The sequence below is a fragment of the Sinohyriopsis cumingii genome, chromosome 7 (assembly GCF_028554795.1).
Source record: "Sinohyriopsis cumingii isolate HCF-2022 chromosome 7, ASM2855479v2, whole genome shotgun sequence".
Classification (NCBI taxonomy): domain Eukaryota; kingdom Metazoa; phylum Mollusca; class Bivalvia; order Unionida; family Unionidae; genus Sinohyriopsis; species Sinohyriopsis cumingii.
The window spans coordinates 122,544,545-122,570,374 of record NC_142967.1 but is presented as its reverse complement, the minus strand read 5'-3'; the positions used below and the strand labels follow the sequence as shown (position 1 = coordinate 122,570,374).

Sequence of the window (25,830 nt, the reverse complement as noted above, 5' to 3'; positions counted from 1 at the left end):
ATCAGTGGTGTCGAACCCACGCGGACAGTGCTAAGATGACGCTGATCGATATTGTCGCTTTAGACCATTAGGTCACCCGGGGCTCCCTCGTGTTCAGAGATATGAACATATATGACGAGACAAAATTGAATACAGAAGGAATACATGTTTGTGGTACACCTTATCTGAATTTTGAATGCACATTTGATACATTGCCACCTCTGGATTGTTTGGAAATGTATCTGATATGAGTGTTAGGTATTTTGCATCAATATTCAAACTTTTCAGGTCAAAATATTACTACAAAAGGCAACATTGTCAAATTTTTATTTATTTCCATCGTACACTTAATTTGGGAATCTAGTGAATATCTTTCCATGGGGTATGTTTAACTAATTTGGATATAATCCAATTTTTAACTATCCCACTGTATTTAAAAAAATATGAATTTTCAGTAGCATATATTCCACTTTGCATTGTTGTGCGCTTAAATACGTGTCTCACTTCATGCTCGGTTATACATGGCGGCCGTTACAACTGGCAGATGATAAACATGAACAAAACCGCTGAGAAACAAAATAGTTTCATTTTTTATCATGAATAATATTAGCAGATTAACAGATCCATCTCATTGCAGATCGTTCGCAGCGATATCCCCATATTGTACGATGTGCACGGATACTTCACCCTTATGATTTGCACCTGTTTTTTCTAGCATTTGAAGAGACGTTTTGCTAGAGCCATATGGGCGAGTAATAGTTTACTTTAAAGTATTATCTTACTAAGTTATATTTGCTATTGTATATGTGCTTAGAAAAGTCTCGTGTGCATGTACTTTTACAGCTTTGATAATTGGTATCTGGACTTCCTGTAAATCATACCGTGTTTGGGATATAAAGAATAGTCAGTTTACTGTTGAACATAGTTATCCTGAAGTAGATGCAGTCTTATTTTCATTGTTTTGCAATAATTAAAGTGTGTATTTCTTCCATTATTTGATTATTAGTGTATATATATATATATATATATATATATATATATATATATATATATATATATATATATATATATATATATATATATATATATATATATTGGTTTAATGTCTTCCTCCACAGATTGACAGGAGCATTGAGGAGCTAACATTTCTTTGGGTCGTTTTCAGACATTAATTAAGGTGACGAGACAAATATTTTATCTTTGGCAACCGTTTTAATTATTTCGAAGTATCCGTATGCCCCATCCAAGATAGTCTTGCAATTTAGATGTTGTTTCTGTGTTTGTTTATATTAGATAGATAGATAGATAGATAGATAGATAGATAGATAGATAGATGGATGGATGGATGGAACGATGGATGGATGGATGAATGGGTGGTTGAGTGGGTGGGTGGTTGAATGGATAGATAGACCGATATATTATATGGAGAAGAAAGGAAAAACACATGTTGATGAAGCATTTATATCATAATCGTCTTGTTGGTTCTTTAGTAAACGTATGTTCATCAAAAACTATAAGAAGTACCAATATAGTTTTCGTGATCTAATACGTTCAACATTACTATCGAACCCTAGGAGAAGATATAACAAGGTCAATCATTTCATCAGTAATTCATAATAAAATATTTGATACTTCATGCTTCAATCAATAACACAATACCATGTATAAAAGACATCAAGTCTAACAATGTATGCAAACTTAGAGAATAAGTCAAAATCATATGTCAAGTTCGCGATCTGAAGAACATACAAAACTAACGTAGAACTCATGTTCCTAAATGTGAGAAAAGCATATTATGTTGTTTTCTGGTAACGGAGTGGAGTGTAGCTTATCACATATTGGAGTTACGATACGAAGTTAATGATAGTCCTGAGAGCGAAACATGGTGTTTTTGAACTTTGACAGTATTAAGACACGGTTTAAATTTAAAAACCATGCAAGTGTTCTTGACGAGGATAGCAGCATATTTTGTCAGCACTGATTATATATATATATATATATATATATATATATATATATATATATATATATATATATATATATATATATATATATATATATACAATGTCTTCGCCAAGGTGAAAACAACAGTAAAAGAATAGCTTTTATATCCAACCTGATAAATCCAAAATTCAAAAAATCACAAATTATCAAACAAATTCGCAAATAATATTGCCCAGATCTTTATATTTGGATATGTACTTACATAAATAAAAAAATCAATTACACATGCATTATTGTCAAAGTTACTCTTATTGTTCATTAACGGCAGAAAATCCCACTCTTCGCTTTTATAAGAATGGGGTTTGCTTTAATAAATAAGCATCGTTGAAAAAATAGACTGACTACTGGAGATATGCAGTTATTATTTTCATACTTTATATATAAAATCCATTTCTAAATCACTTATAAAAAAAGTGATCAGAAAAGAGTGATTAAATATTGTACATGCGTATACAAGGGTACGGTAAACTACAATTATATAAAATATGTTTTCTGGTTGACTGATTAATAGATCTGATCAAAGCTACAATGTTACACATCATAGTTGGATCTGCTTGAAGCATAACGTTTCGCTGACGACGTGGTCAAAATCTTGGTAAAGGCAATAATTGCAAGTTCTTTTTTAAATCTTGTTAATAATATGTAGAATCAATTTGTGCAAACCAAAAGTAGTATTCTCCACATAATATATCTAAACCTACTCCTCGACTTAATATGTGAAACATAGGATTCAGCACAGAAATTGCGTTTGTTGTAAAGGATTTGCACATAGCGTACTTTATGTGCTTAACAGCGTTATGCCTCAACAATTATGTACCTTTATGCTTGTTTCTCCTTTCATGTATCGAAAAATCTTGACCATTCACTTGAAGAAAACATCCTGATCAACAATACGAATATACAGGGTGACTACGAAAGGTAAACTTTAATGTTTCCCTCAAGGGGCAATTGAATTAGTACATCACATTTGCGATTAATTAATTGTTCACAGCCAGCAATCTCTGTTCATTAGCAATTGGTATATTGAGCCAATCGTACCTTTTTTATAGCTCATTTAAGATATATAAAATCATTCTTCAGTATCTTCATTGGGAGTTTAAAAGAGGTATTTACATTGCTTTGCACATTTAAAGTATGTTGCAAATTCACTTCACTCATAATTTGATCTGAAAGACTACAGCATTCTATGAACAGGTCCTGATGGCACTGATCACTGCGCAGGAAATCATGAGGACAAACCCGTACTCTGATCCTGCAGCGACAAATTAACAAAATGAGTTTAGTTGCATACTCATATAAAAATGGTATAGTAAACTGCAGTTAACGAAACATGAAGGATGATACATTCAATATGAACATTTTCTTTCACTTACGTTGAGTGTTGTCGAACGCAAAAGTCTCCATAATATTGTAATTGCAGTAGAATCAAAATAAAAGATGTATTAAATAATGGACAAATATTGATAGCTTCTCCTAACAAGTTAACCCTTACCATTGCCGGCCAAAGTTTGACTTGCATGGTTTAATTTGGTTTGCAATCTTTGCTAGTGCTTAAATTGTTGATATTTAACCCGGTGCAACTAAACCTCACAAGATAAATTGAGACTTGTTCATTGCATCAGAAGACTTTTTATTTACTCTACAACTTATTCGACTAGATAATATATCATCCACTTTTATCTCATTATCGTAATAGTTAGTCTTGCAATCGTGTCAAACAGTCGTCTTCTGTCTCCGTGTAACGAAAACAAATCTTTTCATCTTTTTATGTTTGGTCAGAACTCTTACCCCTTTGTGCAGCTGACGTCTCCAAGTTGTCGTCTTTCTCAAGAGTATGATCGACGACCCTTAGTGTTTTACTCAGAGTCAAGGTTCGCTCCATGAGGGCTGTATTTCTTCGTCTTCTATGCTGAAAAACAATTCATATACCAATTCTAAAATAATTATGTTAAGAAAACTTAGCGTTGCGTATAGTTTTACTAGACTGATCTTGTTAAACAAGTGAAGTATCCTTCAAAACAGGACCGTCATGTTCGGCTGCTGGAATGATAGTAACATCGTATCAATCTTAAGATGGAAATTGGAACATAAAGACATCTACTGAGGTTATATTAAATAATTTTAAAAAACTGAAATTGAGGGCCGTTCATAGCTGAGTAAGAATTCATCTGGTGAGGGTGTCAAATTTCAAACAATTTTGAGTTACTTGACACCTGTGAAGTATCAAGAATGCCTTAACAGCTGGAATCTTTAATCGTTATAGAGTTGTTAATTTTCAACGTCTTTGAGTACACTATTAAATATAGTTAGTATAAGTAAAACGATTTTTAGAAAAGATTCATGATTAAATGTTTGTCATTTCATTGGCCAACCTTTTCAATGTTGGATAAGATTGTTAGCCGGGATTGAAACTTAGCTATCTGTGAAGATAACTATTGTTTGAAATTTTCAAACAGATTAATAGTGATAATTTGGTTGTTTCAGTGAACTTAATGTCTTACGATTAATAAGTCAAAAACTTATGCAGATACACGGATAATAAGCAAATTAATTTTTTTGTTTGAAGCCCGGCGACAACGGAATTAGGCTGAATTTTTAAAGCCCTTTATTAGATTTAGATGATGATTAACTTTTGGTGTTACTAAAATCAATATTAATCTCAAATTTTACTAAATTGTAGTTTTGTTTGTGACATTATTTAATGTTGCGATGGACAGGGGTCAGATGGTGCTAAATTATAGAACTCACAAGTACTGGCGTACGATTAAAAGGCAGGTATATTAATTTTGTATGTGTGTTCTCATGCATGCATACATACATATCACAAGAACATAAGTATTATTGCCTTTGGTACGTCATGCGAATTTCACATTTTTTCTGGTAACTTCATATATGTCATTGATTTGAACAATCACTCAAATTCTTTGTTTTTAGTCGTAGAGTGATCGAAACGTCATTTTCATATTGTTTATCAACTGCACCATTTTAAAGATCCGTATCTACAGTACGTCTCCCTACTGTGATCATTTGTGTTATACAAACGTACTTTAACTTCGTCCAGAAAGGATTACCTATGTTCATAACTGATGTCAGCATCCAAAAAATGTTTGATAATTGAATCTTTGTTGGTTTTATTTTTTTTATTCTTTAAGCAACAATCATGGTTGGACATTTATCACGTTGTTATGTTTACTTAATCACTAACAAAATATATAAAGCTCAAAGGACTCTATGTTAATTCTTTGAGACCACCCATTGAACACGTCAGTCCAAACACAAAATGCGAAGTAGATGGAACTGAAGAAAGCGAATTAGGTTAAAAATTAAGAACCTATTAGCCAATAAGCCAAGGCGACGAATAAGCTTCTTTTTTGCCGGCGAAACGTGTCATCACACTCCAGCTGCTTTGCAATTTTCGCTTTTTTTTGTAGAATATGTTTGGGCTTAGATGCCGAGACAAACGAAAACAATTAAAGTTTGGACAAGTATTAGTATTTACAGAGTCCACTGGTACCCAGTATCCTTAATATACTGAGAAGGAGAGAAAACCCTTTGACTGTAGCAAGAGTAATGATTACAGGTCCACAAAACCTCGCATTTGTTTCTATCGATCAGTATCTGATGGAGAACCAGTTCAATTTTACCTGGAGTATTCAACACCGAGACCTTTAGAAATGATGGATAAACGATAACAGCTGCTATTCAACCGCAATTCCAATCCAGAAACCGACAACAACGTCACAAATAGGGTAATCCAATTTCTACAGATTCGATTAATGACCTTACTTCACAGAAAGCATAAAAAGGGAAAATTAATATCTAAATAAATTTCAGACAAAGCATTGAGTAAAACAATGAATTTTGTCCAAAACAAAAGAAAAAAGTCTATGCCAAAATATGGGAAATAATCTTAATAAAATATGTAACATGCACATTCCTAACAATTTCAACAGTAAAAATAATCAAGAAAAGTTAGAAGATATAAAAATGCAAAGAGATTGAACAACAACAATTAGTAAAGATATAAAAGTGGACTACTGTGTCAACCGTATCGAATGATGCGGACCCTCCGCCAAAAATCAAGCAAGTGACAAGACTTAAAATTATGTCACCTATAACTGCTTTTTACAATATTAATAAATATTTGTTGGGGTTTTTTATTTTTTCGTTTCTGATATTTAATTTCCTCAACGCGTACTTTGTGAGCTATTTCGGCTAAATGGAGCTACATTTATTCCGAAAACGGATCTTCAGGGCCACAGATACTACAATATGTAACATAGTCTACGGCTACAACAGAAAATCACATTCCAAAGAAGAATTTATTGCACTCTAAAATGAAGCAAATTTGACCTTCCTGCATTTTTTTTAAATTTACATTAATAAGTTTTCCTATTTTGCCAGCCTAAGATTCCATACCATCAATGGCAGAACAGGAAACTTTATGCAGCTTCTTGCCAAATCCAGTCCCTCTAGTCCTGGTATGGAATCAGTGCAACTAATAACCCAACTTCATCACAGCTAAATAAGCAGAATTTAGTTGGATTGATCGAAGCACAAAATTTATCTATGGCTGAATATATGGCAAAGATGCTCCATGAGACAGTTGTTAATAATATGGCTTTAAATTTCTAAATAGAGCAAATTAAGATTTTTTTTATTAAATGAGTGAATGAGACCGTTTTTGTACCAAGTTCATAGGACCCTAGACGGTGCTAAGTGAGCATGAGTACTGTTGTTCGTTTTTGTTTCACTCCTTTTGTGCATTTACTTTTAATGAAGCATAATTTACTTACTTTGTGTCTTGCAGAGAGTTCGTATCATTACTGAGCATCAAGAAGAACAAACAAATTGAGTATATAATGAAACATTTGTTACATTTACGTAAGGAAATGTAAATTCGGTTTTTCTTAGCTGTACATTACTCGAATATAAGCTGTATCAAATATATGAACATTCACCCTCATCAAAGAGAATGATCTGCAAATGAAAACGTTACACTGAGTAAACACTTTTGAGCCTTTTGTTGAAATTATGGTTTCAATGAACCTAGTACTTGGCGCCCAAAGATTAATGCAATTCTAAATTTACTCTACTCTCTATGAATATTTCCTGTGATAGTTTGGCGTCATATTTCCTCTGAAAGTTTTGGCGTCATTGTCTTCGTGTTTTACATTTTATTTTTAAATAAAATTGTTGTTGTAAATTTCGAAGCGCCATCAGAAAATGTGTATACTCATAATTATTATTTGATTCAATTTATATACTTACAGAAATCTGCGTGACGTTGAACGAGCAATCTTTATCGTCACTTTCGCACACGGTAATATCACAATCTATTGTAACAACATTTGTTCCTATGAAGTGGAATGCATACAACTGTGCCTCCATTTTGAATTTGATGGCATTGTTTGTCACATTAAAGACTGTCAGCACTTGAGTGTCGTTGGTGCGTCTAAAACGAAAAGAATAATTCTCCATTATGAATTCCCAAATAAGAAAGTAAAACTATTAACCTTATTTCAACAATTGGGATATACAATTGGTCAATAAACTAACCAAGGCAGAATTTTAAAATTAAAATCGTTATACTCTTGAATGGATTCGATGCTTCATCGATTCGTTTGTAAGGTTCGTCCATAAAGCGAGATTTTTGAGGACTAATAAAAGAGTCTATTAACGCTAACATAAATTTGAATTAGTCGTTGCTATTTTCTATCAAAATAGTTTCCATATCTTAGGGTTAATATATTCTTCATGTCTTTAGTTCTACCATGGTGTAAATATCTACGAAAAATGCCTTTTGACAGATGCCTAAGGAATTGATCACAATCTCAAGATTATACGTGATTATTACCAGCATCAAAAGGTTGTTAAATATTTCTTCTTAATTCGCGGTACGTTTCATGCAAAGTCTTCATAACATTTTCTATTGTGTCCAATTTGATTCATTTTGTACGAATTATCCGAGAATATATATCAATGTGAAATGTCGAATGCAGTTTGGCGCAGGACTCGCGTAAGCGATACGTGGTTTTAAGACATTAATTCCATATTAAAAGTTCATACTGGTGGAAAGTCTACCTTAATCTATTAGAACCAAATCATGTGAGACATTGCCGGTGAAACAATTATCGCGTCCAAATGTTTCGGAGGAATATTATGTGCCTTGAGGGGAAGGTGAAAGTCCATCTTGCTTACGTCATCCGATTGTAAAATATAAAACGCCACAATTTAAATTGTTTGTCAAAATTGCAAAGAGAACTGGTCGATTCAATTGTATTAATTTTTTGCTGAAAAAGCTACACATTGTTTCAACTTCGTTTTCATGTGGACTTATTTTCATTATTGACTTGAAATTTCGCTATTCGCGAAATCGAAAGAACTCAGGTCATCTATCAGTACTTTCAATAAGAATCTTATCCATGTCTATATTGTGTGCTTAACTTTTGTCCATGTTTTAAGGATTAGAATTTCTCACTACTTCGCTTTTGTCTTGATTTTAAGTGATACAAGATATTTACTAAGAAAATATTTCAACGTCTAAACTTGATTAAACTGTTATTACTGGAGTAGAGAATTCTTTACTGATATAAGGTATTCATTTATTGCTAGGCTATGACCTAGCTTGCGGTAGGTTTGTGGTTTATCCACTTGTAACAGGCAAACCTTTTCTGGATCCAACGGTTGATCCAACTAAGAGTGAAATCCCCAATTTATATACTGATTGCACAGTTATTCGAGTTATGCCAAAACGAGTTTTAGAGAATGGTGCTGAAGAATAAAGTATCCTTTTAGCTGACACGGTTTTGGTCAGACTTTTGACGAAAAATCTTTGCTCCTGGTATTTATGAATCAATAGATTTTGATTACAGCGACCATCCTTTTACTAAGCATTCTCTATTTTATGCACAGAATGACACACGGTAAATATTTCTTGGTAAATAGTAACGAAATCTTGAGATCTCATGTTTGTTTCAGAGGGCTAATGGTGAAAATGAATCCACATAAGTCCCAGATTTTTGCAAAATATGTGGTCCTCCTGAGAAAATGGAGACCACCTTATGTACTAGCTGAGGACAAGGGGATTATGCAGTTGTTGGTCCCATATGGTTTCGACAGGAAATTCTTAGTCTAATGAATACAATTTCCATGGCTGGACCTATAAAATTCATTATCCTTATCACACGATTTTGAATGATTTTTATCGGCTGAATATTAAAAGTGATGTTTCTAAATGCTGCTTAACTTTTCACGCTCATCAAAGGTAGAAATATCCAATCAGAAGATACATGCAACTTAGTCCGGTATTGAGGAAGCATTATGTGAGTATGAACACTTAATTTTAAATCTTCCAACACCAAAAAATAATATCTATGAGCACCTTGAGATTGCATTCAACCCTGTGAAACAGCATTCTTATTGAAATTATGCTCTCAAGCATAAAGAAACAAGGACAAGTAGTTGGAGTTCGCCATGAATTCGTGTGCATAAAGCATATACAACATCCCGTATATGTACGGACTGTAAAACAGTGAAAATTATCACCAAAACGCATTTACGTCTAATGCTATGAATAGCAAATTGCTTCCAAACAATTGAAAATACAAAATGTCATCGTCCAATATAGAACATGTTTATATTTCTTCATGCAGTTACAAAATGTCACCAAGTTTTACATTTTAAAGAATTCTGGCACATTGCGCTCACCGAAAGAGCAAAGGGAATTTTGGCACTGTGGACTCCATTTGGACTTGATAAGTGCAAAGTGGTACCCATTAACATGAGAAAATCTTCGTCAATGTTCAGGCTTTTATGATCATGATAACATCTGGTAATTGTGATTTATTCATCGATGACTTAGTCAACTATAAAATGTACCTGCAAAGAACGCTTCGAAACCGTTCCTAAATTCTTTGATCGACTCAAAGATGCAAATCTTTCATTTACTTTCGACAAAAGCGAGTTTTGCCGTGGTTGTGTTACATTTGTTGAACAAATAATGAGACAAATTGAAGCTAAACCTGTAGAAGTTAAGTTCAATGTTATATCGGAATTCCCAGTGCCTAATAGTAAAAAGTAGCTTATGACTTTTGAGCCTGTTTGGATATTATCTAAAGTTTTCTCTCTTTTATCCAGAATTGCTGAAGTCCTGACCAATGTCTTGAGAAAGAAATATAAGTTTCATTGGCAAATGTCAGGAGGCTTTCGATAAATTAAAAGCCGTTTGAGCTCCATATTTCATTCAAGCATTTAAAATGTCTGTTTTGAAAGTGATATAGGAGTATTTTTCTAGCAAATGAACAGGAGCAATATACGCGATTCAAACAATCGAGAAGAAATGTTTGGCTTTCCTATTGATTTTGCAACATTTTGAAGTGCATTTCAATTCAGCACCTTCTCCGATTATTGTATTCGGTGATAGCAACTCCCTTACTTTCATTAACAAAATAAAGAAAGAAAAACAGAGTTTATTGGCGTTTAGTTCAGTGCTGCAGGAATACGTTACTAACATTAGGCCAATCCAGTGCAAAGACACTCTGATTCCAGATGTACTTTTATGTGTATATAAATACCATATTATAGTATCATGTTTATAGTTTGTATTACATAAATGAGTGGCATTCACAAGACATCTTTTTATGTAACTTTAGTAACATATGTATATTTGACTATTATGCAGAATAAAGCTATATTGATAACTCTTTCCATTTCTTTATGAAGGTGTATATACGTTATGTATGTCTATATTATGTGCTTATTTTTGTCCTACATTCAACGTGGTGGAGTTTTTCCCTTCTTCACTTTTGTAATGTCTATATGTTATAAACATGATGTTTTCTGAAATGTGAGTTCGTTATCCAAACTTTCTTAAAATTTGACGCAGTTTTCTATTCCAATTCCAAAACACTCTATTTCACCTTAGGTCAAGTGAAATTAGTATGCACAGGAGGAATTTCGAAAGAAATGTTCATTTCTGTTTTAGGTCAGTCTGCTGGAAACCTGTGTGATCAGAATAAACAGTTGTGTTCCGATATAATAATAAGGGAATCATTGATTTAAGTCAATCATTGGACGTGCTCACTAACTGGATTAACTTATTATTTTTCAAATATTGAGAATCAATTTAAAGTCGTTCAGAATATTCCAGACTATGTATGCATTCAAAAACTATTGGTACATCAAAACATGCAAGGCTATTAAAATTCATTCGGAACATTTTATACTTTATGATATGTGATAGAACGGATAAATAGCCGTGCATGCAGCTAATTATTTGAAGACCATTTCCCGGCTGGTCTTTTCTTTCTCAACTTATTACATATAAGTTCACGAATATCATATTCAGCAAGTGACCAAGATATCATATTACCATCACAGGCATAACTATTTATATTTAGCCTGGCACTGAGTGGGCTAGATAGGTAAACATTGTCAATATACGTTTTAAATTATTTGTGCTTGAATACGTGTCATAACAAAGCAAGGAACGATTTGCAAACCTGAATCCGCGTCTAGCCCTTGCCCACATAATCTAATCACTTAGTGGAATTGATAGAGTCATCCCCATAATTATGCACGAAGTAAGGACATCTATACGGGGCAATAAGAGGTGTTCCAATGATATGGCATGTCTAGTACGTACTTTAGGACGTGTGTAACTTTGTCTACTTTGCGAAGTAAGATACAGTTTATCAAAAAGTTGAAAAAGCTTAATACATATTCTCATCCAGCTAAAGTTATCCGAATTTTATCCTTCAAACTGTGAACGTTTGACTAAATGTCATTTATGCACCTAGTGACACACTAACATTAGTAAAATAATATTTGTTTATCTAACATTTAGCACTAGATTATACTATAGGTCAAATACAAGCCAGTTTTCCTCTCTGATAACATATTTTCTGTATTATCATCAGACTTGGAAAAAAACATGCCTTACCGCAAATTTAAATTTTAACTTAACATGATTACTATACTTCTGGCTATATTGTTCTTTTTGGCAGAGCTGAAGACAGAGATTGGAACCAAAAATAATTCTTTAATTTTGAGGTATTAATTAAACGTTAGACATTCGTTAATATTCCTCGGGGATTAGACATGGTCCTTTCAATGTGAATTTTAGGTAATATGATAGACGTCTTATATTCTGTATAATCAGGATGTTCCTCGAAATTCTTTGTTGTCAAAATCATAAGAAGAAACATAACGAAATGTTTCAATTTCATGAAGGCATTTTAATATGTGTGTGAAACTCAGGCATGATGACTTCTTCATACGCGTAAACTATTAATAGGTGCACAGCTTGGAGAAACAAGGACAATACTTATACTTTATCCATTGAAGGTATCACGGATAGTCATCTCAAACAAACGTTGATATTGTTTTATGCTGCTGTTTTTCTACAATAAAAATGATCACGTAAAATTTCACAGATGAATCAATGTCATTAAATCTACATGCACGTCCACCTCGTACACATCTAAAGTGTGCAAGCAAGGGTGAAACACATGTTTGGAAACAAACAACTGAGTGTACATACTTAACCAACGAATACGTTCATCATATAAATATCAATAACAACCGAATTAGACAGCCGTTGATCATGCTACGACAGCATCTAATACGTTCACTTCTGTGTAAACAATTAATACCAAAACAAATCGAATGCAGTAACATAACAACGAAATGAGCAGTGTCAATGCATACGCCAAAACCATCCCCATTATTTTCTGTTACTATTACAGCCGTTTGCATTAACAATTATTCAGTGTTAGCATATGCCTTGGTCTCAAACCAGGTGTTAGAAATAATTTATACTCAGGTGAGCATGGTTTGAGTCTAAATTATTTTATCCATGATATGTTAAATAAGACGGATTCGGGATGCCATAACAAGGTCGTCAATCTAATAATCCCAGTCGTTTTGTATCATATGTGTTTCAAATGTCTCTCTAACATTTCTTCTTAGTGTTTGTAAATACTCCTACCTGGACTGCCGAATTGAAAGGCAGGTTAAGGGGCAATCTATGCAACAAGACATGTAAGTGTGATAAATATGCAATAAATCTGTAGTATCTAATTTAACTAATACGTACCCATTTGAGACAAGATTCTTAGTGTGGCTGCCATTAACTAATTTGTCGGTGGCGTTGCAACTTTCTACAAATGCTCCAAATCCCGCTTGAAAATTAATATGATAGAATCAAATACACGGAAGCAAGTACGTCACACAACTTTAGAAATGAAGACAATAATATATAACAGGGTTTTAAAAAATTGAAATTGTAGTTCAAAGAGCATTATATTCAATAGTGGTACATGACAAATCTAAGATAGATAAAAGTCTACGATTTCGTACGCATGATGGCATTGAACGTTATTCATGAAACCATTCCAAGCAAGATTTAAAGTGGCCGACCTCTCAAAATCTTCCAAAACAACCTGCAAAGCGTAGCATGTTAAGCGTGTAAAATTGCTAGTTCTTGAAATATTTTGTTTTCAATGAACCTTCCTTGCACTATATTAAAATTATCAAACATTATTGCAGAGTGTTTGATCTAAAATAATTATTTCAACTAGGAGGAGGCAAATATATAGATAGATAGAACATACAACGATTATATATATATATATATATATATATATATATATATATATATATATATATATATATATATATATATATATATATATATATATATATATTGATTGTTTGATTGGTTGATACTAAGAAAGAGAAACACATATTGTACTACTACGTACTGCTGACAGATATGATTAATTTTAGTTTGTCACCGATCCGGACAGTTTCATTAGTTAATAATCCGTCGTTGCTGTCTTTGCGAATCTCCAGCGTCAGATTGTGCGATGGTTGAGGGTGTGGAGTGAAACCTGTTGGTGATCTATATAAAAATACTTTCTTTAATACTTTTTTATTTCAATGAATTATTTATTGTTCTAATACACAAACACGCTTGATGTTAGCAAGAAAAGGTAATGGGAGAAATGGTACACTTTGTGATAACATGTGATCATCATATTTATCTTACAAACAATATCATTCTTCATATGCATTTGAACAAGAAACCTATTGTGCTTTACAAGTGCCCCTTGTGTATTGGGAAGAAGATTCTAAAGAAGTTAAGGAATAAACATGACTTTCTTGACAGTGAAATATTGCAATATTATGATAATTATTCTTCGATGAGCTCTTATTAGGGCTTATTATATCCTACTAATTGTTTTTGTCACATCAAATGCTTATATATTTCTTATAAAATCATTATTCAAAGCACTAAAAATACTTACATTTTAGTTTCGTTTAGAATGTAACTTTTATGTAACTTGACTCCTCCAACAAGCACTCCATTACATTGTAATGAATGCATTTCAACCAGTCTGCCACCGAGCACCATGTCCTTAGACGGTACTTGGTCGTCTGACATTACAATTACATTCACTGTCTTGCTCTAAATTATATATATATATATATATATATATATATATATATATATATATATATATATATATATATATATATATATATATATATATATATATATATATATGTGTGTGTGTGTGTGTGTGTGTGTGTGTGTGTGTGTGTAGAGAGAGAGAGAGAGAGCGAGTGAGAAAAATTTTAAAATAAATTCTTTCTAACTAATTATGGTCGAGAGAACGTTTAACAGTTTATACCGACGGCATCAAATTTCAACAGGCATTGATCAACATAAACTTGTTTTTACAAGCATACATATACGTAAAACGAAATGTGCACCATGCCCTCATGCCGCCTAATGAGGTACTAAGAAAAACAATCATATGGCGAATATCAATCCTTTCACATGCCCTGGATCCAGCAAGGGATCACGTGTGTCAGGGATTGATTAAGATAAATGCAATAAGCTGACAATGAACAGTGCAAAACCAATATCTAGCTTGCTTGAACGCTGTCGACTCTTTTAATGAGTTTTTTCAAAGGCAAATACTAAACATATACAAGACAAACAAATAAAACAGAAAAACGCTATGTTTGCGAAACTTTACATAGCTGTTTCTACAAGAATTCAACACTTTTAACTATATTATGTGTCAACTAGTTTATTTCAGCTTGTAGCTGATACTGGAATATATTTGTTTTGACCTTAAAATTGATGAGCCATATCGACATCTATTATCTTATGTCAATTTATTTAAGCGCAAATTATATGTTATATGTCATTGGATAACAAAGAAGCTGTACAGAAGCCATGTCGCAGAACACTTCTACTCCTCTGGCCACACTTGAAGTGATATAACACTTATTGCAATTGCTCACAACCCCAACTGGAATCTCCAAACCAGGAAAGAAAAGGAATCTTGCTGGATACGCCGCCTTAGAACATTGAAACCAAGCGTTCTAAACCAAGAAAACTAAAAAAAACAACCATGCACAAATAAAATTATATTTTGCAGCCAACACATTTTCTTCGAATAATTCTCTAAATTTGCTTAATAGCCGATGACTACTATAACAATGAAATATCCGGGATATAATCTGCTCTTACATAAATTTACATAAAATAACAGATGTTATAGCTCATTAATTTCTAGGTCAATACAAATATTTTCCAAATATTTGCATGGTTCCTAAGCTCGCTAACGAATTGGCAGAGTTTTGTTACCTTTGACATAGTTTTACTGTTTACTGTTGATATAGTAACTTGCTGCACACCATTGTATATATCCTCTGTTTGCCCCCACTTGATACTGACATTATACTTCACAATGCGAATTGAAGGACAACCTATACAATATTGTGTATATGGATGCTTTCTCTCAATGCAACATACACACACACGTGCAAAAACACACATGCATGCACACACACATATATATCCTTCTCATTCTTTCTTGAAATCTTTATCCTTCTATTTATTTATTTCTTCCATTATAATTTACAAACTATGTTCGTAGCACATGGTTTAGCATGACAATATATATGTTCCTTATATTATGTTAGATTGTATTAAAACATACAACATCATCACCTTATCAGTTATGTCTTTCTTACCACATTGCAGCCGCTTATCTCGAAAATAAATCCCGCTGTATCCGCTGGATATCGGCTGACATTACACTGGAGATTACTGTCAGTCGTAGCATACATGCTTCCGTACGTAGTCGCATTTTGGCTATGAATTCGTATTGTGCCATTGTTTGTACAATCTGCAACATAATGTTAGTAATCATGCAGGTATGTGCGTATTCATGTAAATTAGTCGGGAGACACTATCTAAAACGGTTTGCTCCGATCAATCATTTGCCTGTTTTTACGTCGATAGTAACAGCGTTAACATACAATCTTTTCCGACTGACTTTTTAAACGTAGGTATCTATATCATAAAGTCAAGCACATAAACCCATTAGAAGGAAAGCCGACCTTTAATATAATCAGTTACTGGAAAAGAAGATAATGAAGTAGTAAACTGGACTATACCCGGAGCCGAAAAAGCATTACCGGGAACGACGCGATACAAAAATACAAAGTATGTCGTTCCGATAGGCGATATCTACACTGTTGGTAATGAAATATTCTTGTGCCTGCAGTTGCTTTCACATCACTTAGTTTTTCAATGAGACCACATACAATCATTTCAACAATCATATTAAAGTGGTGGCGCAAAATCGAGTTGCTGAAAAGTTGTTTTTCGGTTTTTATTGTCTGAGATATGTTTCTTCAATTAAAATACTGGACGTTCGTATATATAACATTTTTTTCTCCGATTGGATGGAATTATAAAAATTTACAAAGCTTCTAAACTGGGCTACAAATGGGATTATGCATATATATATATATATATATATATATATATATATATATATATATATATATATATATATATATATATATATATATATATTCCAATTTACTGTTTCATGTCTCTCTTTACACACACACACACACATATATGGCATATGATATGTTTTCTTTTCTTTTTGACTTGCACTTATATATACATGCATGCATACATCTCTCTCTCTCTCTTTCTCTCTCTCTTTCTCTCTCTCTCTCTCTCTCTCTCTCTCTATATATATATATATATATATATATATATATATATATATATATATATATATATATATCCTTCTAAGACAGACAGTAACTAGATTATTTTGGCTTCTTCGACTATCTTCCCTACGGCAGACTATAACTGGATTATTTTGGATACTACGATTATCAGTATAAACGCTACTCAATAAATGTATAGTTACACTGCGTACATTTGCGACTGAATATGTCAATCAGTTTTGCTTAAATGCATGGGAATAATAAATCATACTCACCATACTTTAAACTTGATGTGATATTTGTCTGCAAGAGATGTAAACTACATTGAGGTTTGCAATGATTTTGTCATCCCAGACATTTATAGACATAACAATATTAAAGTATGTTGACAGAATTATTAACATTTGAAGCCCTCACTTCATAGCCATGCTTACAGAATTTAGAATATTCGGATACGAACTTTTAACCATATCCCTGGTCATTTTTATTATCTCTGAGATTTTTAAATAATTCTGATATAAACACTACTACTTCATTACTACTTTAAGTTATTTTGCGTTCAGGTATAATGCTAAAGGATTCATTATTTAATATGTGTTTATTCGAATTAAAATGTGCTCATTTATATTTTGACCAAATCACGATTTCGGATTATTGTGAATTAATTCAGTGATGTTATGGAGTATATCCTTACGTTACATAGGAATACTGGAACATTACCACTCCAAGATTATTTTCAGATCGGCACATTATATATTGGAACTCATTCTGAGCAATACATACTTTTTGGACTTGTGATAGAGCTTTTAGGATCATTTTGGGATTTAATTCTCACTGCTCTAAATTTCTTTTACATTTTCACTCTGTCGTATAGGGAGATAAAATATGTTAATTGTACGATAATTGTAGCTTTCTTTTTTATTTTACCTAGCTTAGGACCATAGTGTCAAAACAAAAATTGGGAGCTCGTCCGGAAGCATGTTTTAACAATTTTTCAGAGAAATTAAAATTGTTTTAGAAATATAAGTTGACTTTGTAACGGAATGTTCATTATTCCTGTTAAAGATTTGTATTTCACACATTTAAGAAATTTTAAGTGAATCCAAAAAGCTTTGACGAAGTCATCTTAAGTGGAGAACTTTATTTTAAATCCTACCAGGCAGAAGTAGAGTCCTTAAAAAAAAGAGTTTTTGAACTTTCCAGATATTATGATCGTTCCGAATGGCTTCGTTAACAAAGCAAGAAATAAAACATGTTTTGATTCAGTATTCGACTGAAACGATTTTTGTGTGGATAAACGTGGTTTGGTCTGACTAGAAAGTCTGCTGTTTAGATAGGAAAGAGAGAGAGACAAGATAGGTCAATGAGTAGAGAGGGAGAAGAAAAAGAAATACATATTGAGAACTCAGATACAGATAGAACCCGATGCCAAGATAAAAAAAACGAGAGAAATACTAATTGGACAGAGCTATAAGGCTGATGGAATGAGAGAGAGAGACAGAGAGAGAGAGACATAGAGAGAGAGAGAGAGAAATGCGATTGAAATTGAAAATATTAGAACTGGCACACGGAGCACATACACCTTTAACACATATCACGTGTTCAGGTTTTAATCTTTCCAAAAGTATTTGATTAGTACCCCCATTCAAGAAAACTAACAAGACCAATACTTTCCGCCTTTTTGAGAAAATCGAGGAAAACATGAAATAGCCAAGAGTGTACCGAACCTTGGTTTAATAAGTGTACATATTGGCAAAGTTTGCGAAGTCTTCATTTCACTGTCACTACAACAAAGTGCTGATTTTGTTGTAGTTAAGTAATGCATCTAGAATAGTTTACAATTGTGTCCATAGTGACATTAAGACATACCTTGATGAGTAAATGATGGTAACTGTTGAAAGTACTGCTAGTACAATAAGCTACTCAATGGCTCACAAACTTTAATTTGTCAGCTTTTTATTCGCACAAAAGCACCTCAATTGTTAACGAGGACTTCCAAATCTCAATCAGGCACAAATTGTATGAATCAAACTTCTGATAAGACTGACTAGAAATACATATCTATTGCTACTTGCACATCTTAGAAAAAGAATACACGCCATTTCCGATTGTTACAGGATGCAACTTAACATATAAGATAGAGCTAGCTGTCGAGGAGGTCAAGGGTTTGATTTGTATTAAAATCAATGCCTTAGTTGGATCAAACGAGCCACAGTCGGCTTTTTTATGGAGAATTATAACCCGTTCAAGTCGAATGGTTCTATATCGCTTATATGTGATTCTACCAAGCCTATCCCTATGAACATATTAAAGGATACAGCAAGTCTTTTGTTATTAGGTATTTTGCCTTTGTCTGAGGAGTCTTCTTATGGTGAAATTGTTTTTATTCAGGCAATAGTGCGGTTTTGTTCCTGTTTATCTTCAAAGTGTAAATTTGGCATTAGACCTCGTCTCAGAGTCCGTGACGGTCGGAGTAGTGTATTTGTTACCCATCCAGGGTATTTGTTACTACTAGGAAACTAGCTAGCTGGCGGTTGGTAATCCACTAGTAACTGACAAACTTTGCTTGAATCAAAACGTTGATCTTGTTTAGAGTGAGACCGCTCCGGTGGCCTAGTGGTTAGAGCGCCCGCCTCGGATGCGGGAGGTCGTGGGTTCGATCCCCGGCCGAGTCATACCAGAGACTTAAAAAATGGTACTAACAGCTGCCTCGCTTGGCTTTCAGCATTAAGAGGATTGTGTTAGGACTGGTCGGCCTGGTGTCAGGATAATGTGACGGGGGGGGGGACATCATGCTACATGTCTGCGGCATGATGCCCCAGTGCTAGACATCACTATAAACTGCCACATTGCAGACATCGTAGCGATATGACTGAAAAATTGTTAAAGCTACGTTAAAAATAAAAATCACATCACATCACATTGTTTAGAGTGAAATTCCTGATTTATGCCCTGCCTGTACATTTACTAGAGCAATGACGAATGGAGAAACTTAAGAACGAAGTTGATCAAGAAATAATCCATTTTACTGAAGCATTTAAGGGACAGTCTTGTGATGAGGTCACTTTGAGACTGATACTGATCAGTCAAGAGATATTGGTCTCACTGATCCTTTTTTAATTTCTCATTTTCATAATATTAATCAGGGTAACAAATGACAATCTTATATTGCCAACAGGAAAAAAGATCACGAAGTCTCCTGTTTGTGTCAGATCTGTTCGCAAAACTGAAGTCACACAAACACTAGCTTGTTATTTTGTAAAACAATGGGCTCCTTATAGAAAGTGAAAACGTCTTAACGCACCCGCTGGTGACCCACGGACGGTAAGATATTAAATTGTTTTACTTTGTGATATCGGCAGGAAATTCTTAGTCTAGCTGATAAAACTCTATTTGCTGGACATTTAGGATTCTGTAAGATTTTAAAGCATTTTGTTATTGGCCGATAAACCACAAGTGATGCTTCTACGCACTGGAAATCGTGCCACTGTTGTCGAATGGTAAGAAAATCCAATCATAAGATATGCAAGGTTTATTTGCAGTCGATTTCTACATTTGACGAACCATTTAGGGGAATAATGGTAGACTGTGTCTGTCTCTTACCTATGGTCAAGTCAGGCAACCAATATGTGTTGACTAAAACCATAGTAAAAGCTTTATTAGAGTTGTTGTACCGTTTTGGTCTTTATAAATCTCTCCATTCTCATCAAAGGTAAAGTTCTATGTTTGTTATATCCTTTCTAATTTTTGCTTTGCATTCTAGGAAGATATTTAGCTGTTAATTTAACTGTACTTGTTGATTTTGCTTTAATGTTACTTAATTTCAAACTAAAGAATCGTAACATCTATATAAAAAATGTAGACAATTATCATTATATCCGGTTTAAGCTACTATGAAAGCATTTCAACGGTTGGTGGATCTGAGGTAAAATTGGATATATATAACTACTATTATGACAGACTTTAGTATGGTAGATTAGCTCATAAAATTACAGGCGTCTCTATTGACTGTTGAAGAATTTTGTCTCTAATCAACCCGTCAAAATTAATTACTATATTTACTGGTAAGTGCCATATTTGAAAACGCCACTGAGTCAGATATTTACAAGAATATGTCAGATTCATAAGACCTCTAAAGTTTACATTACACAATCGCACTAAACAAACTCGCATTACAAGTATAAATCAAAAAATAGCTTAAATGGGATATTACATATATGATACATAGGAAATTAAATGAAATATATTACAGAAAAAGTACACTTGATGTTGGTGAAAAACGGATACGGAATTATGGATTTTGGCTTATGTTCTTGTTTGTACCAATATAGTGTGCTTACTTCAATACATTAGTATGTTGAAATATCAACCAGATCTATATTGTTAATATTATTCATATTCTACACAATTTACATAGTACAGCATTAGCAGCCACTCCTTCGCATGATGTTACGACGGATGAAGTCGTTGGGACAATTACATTTTTCTATCATTTATGTAAAAGCAAAAAATTGTTCGCGTTAATTTTAAGTATCTTCCTACATATATATCCGTGACTAAACCTGATCAGAAAATAGCATACCGTGTGTTCGTCTTGGTTTAGAAATTTGTCTGATGAAAGGAATGGAAAATACTATGCCTCTATCTCCACAATATCATTGTTGCCAATCCATTTTGGCACTGCCTATTACCTTCTCTGATTTAGTCCACTGTTATATTGGATCATAAATCTTTGCTTTGCTATTGACAAAATCAGCACGCTACACAGTAATGATCGATACAGGAAGCCGACATAAACAAATTACTTTTGCCTCACCTTGAATAGTTTTTAAATAGCTCCATTGTAAAAGCAATTCCTTTAATAGTTTATACAAGACATGATCGGATGATAATTGCTACAGTCTGTAAGCTTTTCATTGGTAATAGGGGCCTTTGTCATTTGGTGTGATAAGTACTGGCAAAGCTTTGCCCTAGAAGATGTCAGAACTGTTAGTTTATATAAAAGGCGAGTTTACGGTTATGGCATTACGCTTGTTCCATCAATTGTTTTTCTCATGAAATACTTCGATCGTTAGTTTTGCCAGTCTTGCGCATTGTTCTTATTGCCGAACAAACATGACTTCATGAATTTTAGAAATATTTTATTAAACAAAAGCAATTCGGTAAATAATAATTGTTATCTCCCCAAAACGTCATCATCAAAGTTCTTATTTAGCTTAAGGAATGTTAGCAATGTAAGGTATCTGGGAATTAGAAACATTGTCGCAGTCAATAAAACATTTGCAGGCATATTCGCCTGCAGGTTGCAAAGTCCTTAAAACTGAAGACATATGAATTAACGTTTCTGGATCCCATATTTATGTTCTACCTTTCTCAATAATGCAACCACTCTCATGCAATATAAAACGATAATAATAATAATAATAATAATAATATGATTATTATGTTCTTGTTTAGTGATTTGCATCCTAATTAGAAGCAGCATGCTGTATTACAACTGATCCCGAATGTATGCAGTACATAAAAATGCATTTTAGACACTTCAAACGTTCTCGTTGCTATAAAACTAATATTGCATCTAGAAGACTGCAAATTGTGTAATTTTCTCGTTAAAAGTCTTATCAATACAGTCCATAAAATATGTTTGCAAATTTTATATGTCTAAGTAATAAATATATTAGTGTTATGATGGCCAGACGACAAGTGTTATTGCTATAATCAAACTATCGATATCTCTTCCAAATAACTTACTGTTGCGGAAGTGAGGCATATCATATATGAGACAAATATGACTATTTTCATCATGTATTTCATTTCGAGGATTGCTCGGGATCTTGATAAACAAATGAAAAAGTAGAATATGAAACTTTATTTCATAAATTCATAACTTCAAACAGTATATTCAACGCATCCACAACTCAATGTGCAAATTCCGTATTAAAATGAGCAGGGTTTTAACCACAGAAATTGAAAATAAATATGTTTTTTTCAAAAGGTACGAATGTTATCAAGTATAAGAAACGCGTTTCAATTTACTTAGATAAGCTATATCAACCTAGTTTAGAATGCACATTTTAAAATATAATATTCGACATTTTAATCATAGAAAGGACATTTTCACGAGTTCCGTGATTTTTTATATTTGCACAACCTTAATTTTTAAACGTATAAGATTAAAAGTAAGAAACATTAAAAAGCATTCATCAGAATAAAAAAATTATAGTAATTACTTTAATATTTTCTTAAACATGGAGACCCAAATTCGGTATTTACATATTTTGAAATCTTTGTCATATCGAGATATGAGAAAAAGCTTTCAAACTCAATAATCATAAAATGATTTATTTTTCATATACAATGAATCATGTTTAATTTAAGCGTCAGTACACCATCTAATAACGTTACGTTCCAAACCAGTATCGAAAGTGTATGAATATTATCTGAAATTGTATGAATATTATCTGGAATTGTATGAATGTTATCTGGAATTGTATTAATATTATCTGGAATTGTATTAACATTATCTGGAATTGTATGAATATTATCTGGAATTGTATGACTATTATCTGGAATTGTATGAAGATTATCTGGAATTTTATGAACATTATCTGGAATTGTATGAATATTATCTGAAATTGTATGAATATTATCTGGAATTGTATGAACATTATCTGGAATTGTATGAATATTATCTGGAATTATATGAATATTATCTGGAACTGTATGAATATTATATGGATTTGTATGTATGCTTTAAGGATATTTTTATGTACATATAGTAAATGAAATAGAAAATAAAGAAAGGAGAAGGGTTTATCGATCGCATACATTGCTTGTGAGTTAATTGTCGGATCCTGATATTTTCAAGCAGACAACTTGAAGTTATAAAAGTATCATTACTTCCAAAATATATAACGACATTTTATATTGTTTTTTATATCTTAATCTTGGTCTCGATAGTATGGATCACATGATTACTTTAAGTTTCATTTCACAAACTTATTCCTGTCTTAAGCTAAATACAAAACAAAATAATAATGAAATCATAAATTAAAGACAATTCAATTTGCATAATTTGTCCACATTACATTATCTTGAAATATAGATACAATCCATGAAAATCAAACCTTTGGAATTAAAATGGAACAATGAATAGACTTACCAAAGAATTATTCAAACTGAGATGAAAATGTTCTTTATCTCAAGTACTCATTTTTAGGGTCGGATCAAGAGCTCCCAGTTTTATATTACTCAAAAATTTGACTCCGCCCACTTCTGCTGTTCAAAAACCCGCCACTCACAAGGACACTGTTGTTATCGGGCTTTTGTGGGTTTTCCTTCCAGATACCAAGAAAAAGATTGTATCGCTTTTCTACGAATCAATGAAAAGTATTTCAAGCATTGTGTCTTCTCTTCAGTTCGAAATCCGTGTTTTGTTTTGAATTTACATATGCACTTGCATAAGATATATATATATATATAGAGAGAGAGAGAGAGAGAGAGAGAGAAGACCTGCCTTGCGAACCTACGTACTGACCACCCACTTACCACCTACCAACAGTTCATAAAACATATATATATATATATATATATATATATATATATATATATATATATATATATATATATATATATATATATATATATATGGGGGGGAACCTACATGACTACGGTACTATATTTTTATGTAATGTTTAATACCTGAGTGTAAATTGCGTCGTTAAAAAGAAATAATGTTCTTGAATTTCATTTTCAAACTATAAGTATATCATCTCTCTGACAGTGTCAACTTGAATCTAAATTACATATTCATCATGTTGGGAAAATAATCAGTATAGGGTTTTCGAGTGTGATAAGAAATTGACAGTCTCCTCTTGCATTATGTATCGTCTGCTCTGTACCTGGTAGAGATTAGAGTAAAATGAGATAATGAAGAGATTAGATTTTCTGTTTAGTCACCAATCACTGGGCCGAATGAAAACGTTTTTTCTACTAACCCGTTGTTTTCCATAATATTTGGCGACCTGTCGGTGACCTCATCCAAGTCTGTTCCTATAAGGGATGGTCATTAGGAGATGCTAGTAGAAATCACATTAGCATTGACTGATAGTGTTCCAAGGCAGCTTCATAAACACGGCACATTATTATAATTGGTGTGATTTGTATAGAATGCTATAAATACCATGTATGTTATTTCAGACGTAAATTTCCTTCGGATTTATGAACAATGGTTCCTCTAAAATCACATCAAGAAACATCAACACCACAACAAACATTGAATAAATCGTTTTATTTCGCTAGTGAGAGATGTAATGTGGGTTGAGCTGGGCGTTTTAAAGCGTTGGTTGTTTTTTATGATTATTTTTATTTTGTAATTTCCCTTCTCTCTCCTATCTATACTGAGACTAACAACAAAAACGTTGAGACAAATTTATAACTGTTTCGGACAAAATGTATCAATAATAATGAAGGTCAAATTTATACACCCTCCACAGTGACAAAATTGTATTAATATGTTCCTTTTAATTTAAATTTCGCAATTTTAAACGCTGGATAGAATGCAATGTTTATTAATTGTTTACTCAACCCAAGAAGGCATAAAATGCTGCTAACACTATGTTACATTACCTCTTTAAGCCATAAAGTAGCATACAATTTTGTAAAACAATTAGGACTCCTAATTCGATCATTAAGATTTAGCTTGTGATAGGGTTTGAGAGCATTATTTGTTTTAATTAAAATAAGACAAAACCTAATGGTTGCGTTCTCTTGCTTTAGTATGAGTTTTGTAAT

General features: G+C 32.9%; 1 protein-coding gene across 2 annotated transcripts; it reads right to left on the bottom strand.

Annotated features, from left to right (window-relative positions):
* Positions 1-1,424: 1,424 nt before the first annotated feature.
* On the bottom strand, positions 1,425-24,307 carry LOC149796055 (uncharacterized). Of its 2 annotated transcripts, XM_089965976.1 has the most exons (10): positions 24,200-24,267; positions 22,789-22,870; positions 17,313-17,340; positions 16,039-16,193; positions 14,295-14,455; positions 13,749-13,888; positions 13,082-13,166; positions 7,255-7,438; positions 3,772-3,892; positions 1,425-3,235 (listed from the first exon to the last, which is right to left on the bottom strand). In XM_089965976.1, the coding sequence occupies exons 2-10, from the start codon at positions 22,849-22,851 to the stop codon at positions 3,168-3,170; spliced, it is 1,005 nt and encodes a 334-aa protein (XP_089822102.1). In that variant the 5' UTR covers positions 22,852-22,870; positions 24,200-24,267; the 3' UTR covers positions 1,425-3,167. The 2 variants fall into 2 exon arrangements, with proteins under 2 accessions (XP_089822102.1, XP_089822103.1); XM_089965977.1 differs by lacking the exon at positions 22,789-22,870 and having other exon boundaries at positions 24,200-24,307.
* Between the last annotated feature and the right edge of the window lie 1,523 nt (positions 24,308-25,830).

What these genes read in the sequence shown, in the direction of transcription:
- LOC149796055 (XM_089965976.1), bottom strand. Translation starts at nt 22,851, where the DNA reads ATGAAATACATGATGAAAATAGTCATATTTGTCTCATATATGATATGC. An exon ending in AGATAAGCGGCTGCAATGTG is followed by an intron (nt 14,456 to 16,038) that starts GTAAGAAAGACA and finishes TATATAATTTAG; the next exon opens with AGCAAGACAGTGAATGTAAT. An exon ending in GACGTCAGCTGCACAAAGGG is followed by an intron (nt 3,236 to 3,771) that starts GTAAGAGTTCTG and finishes TTGTCGCTGCAG; the next exon opens with GATCAGAGTACGGGTTTGTC.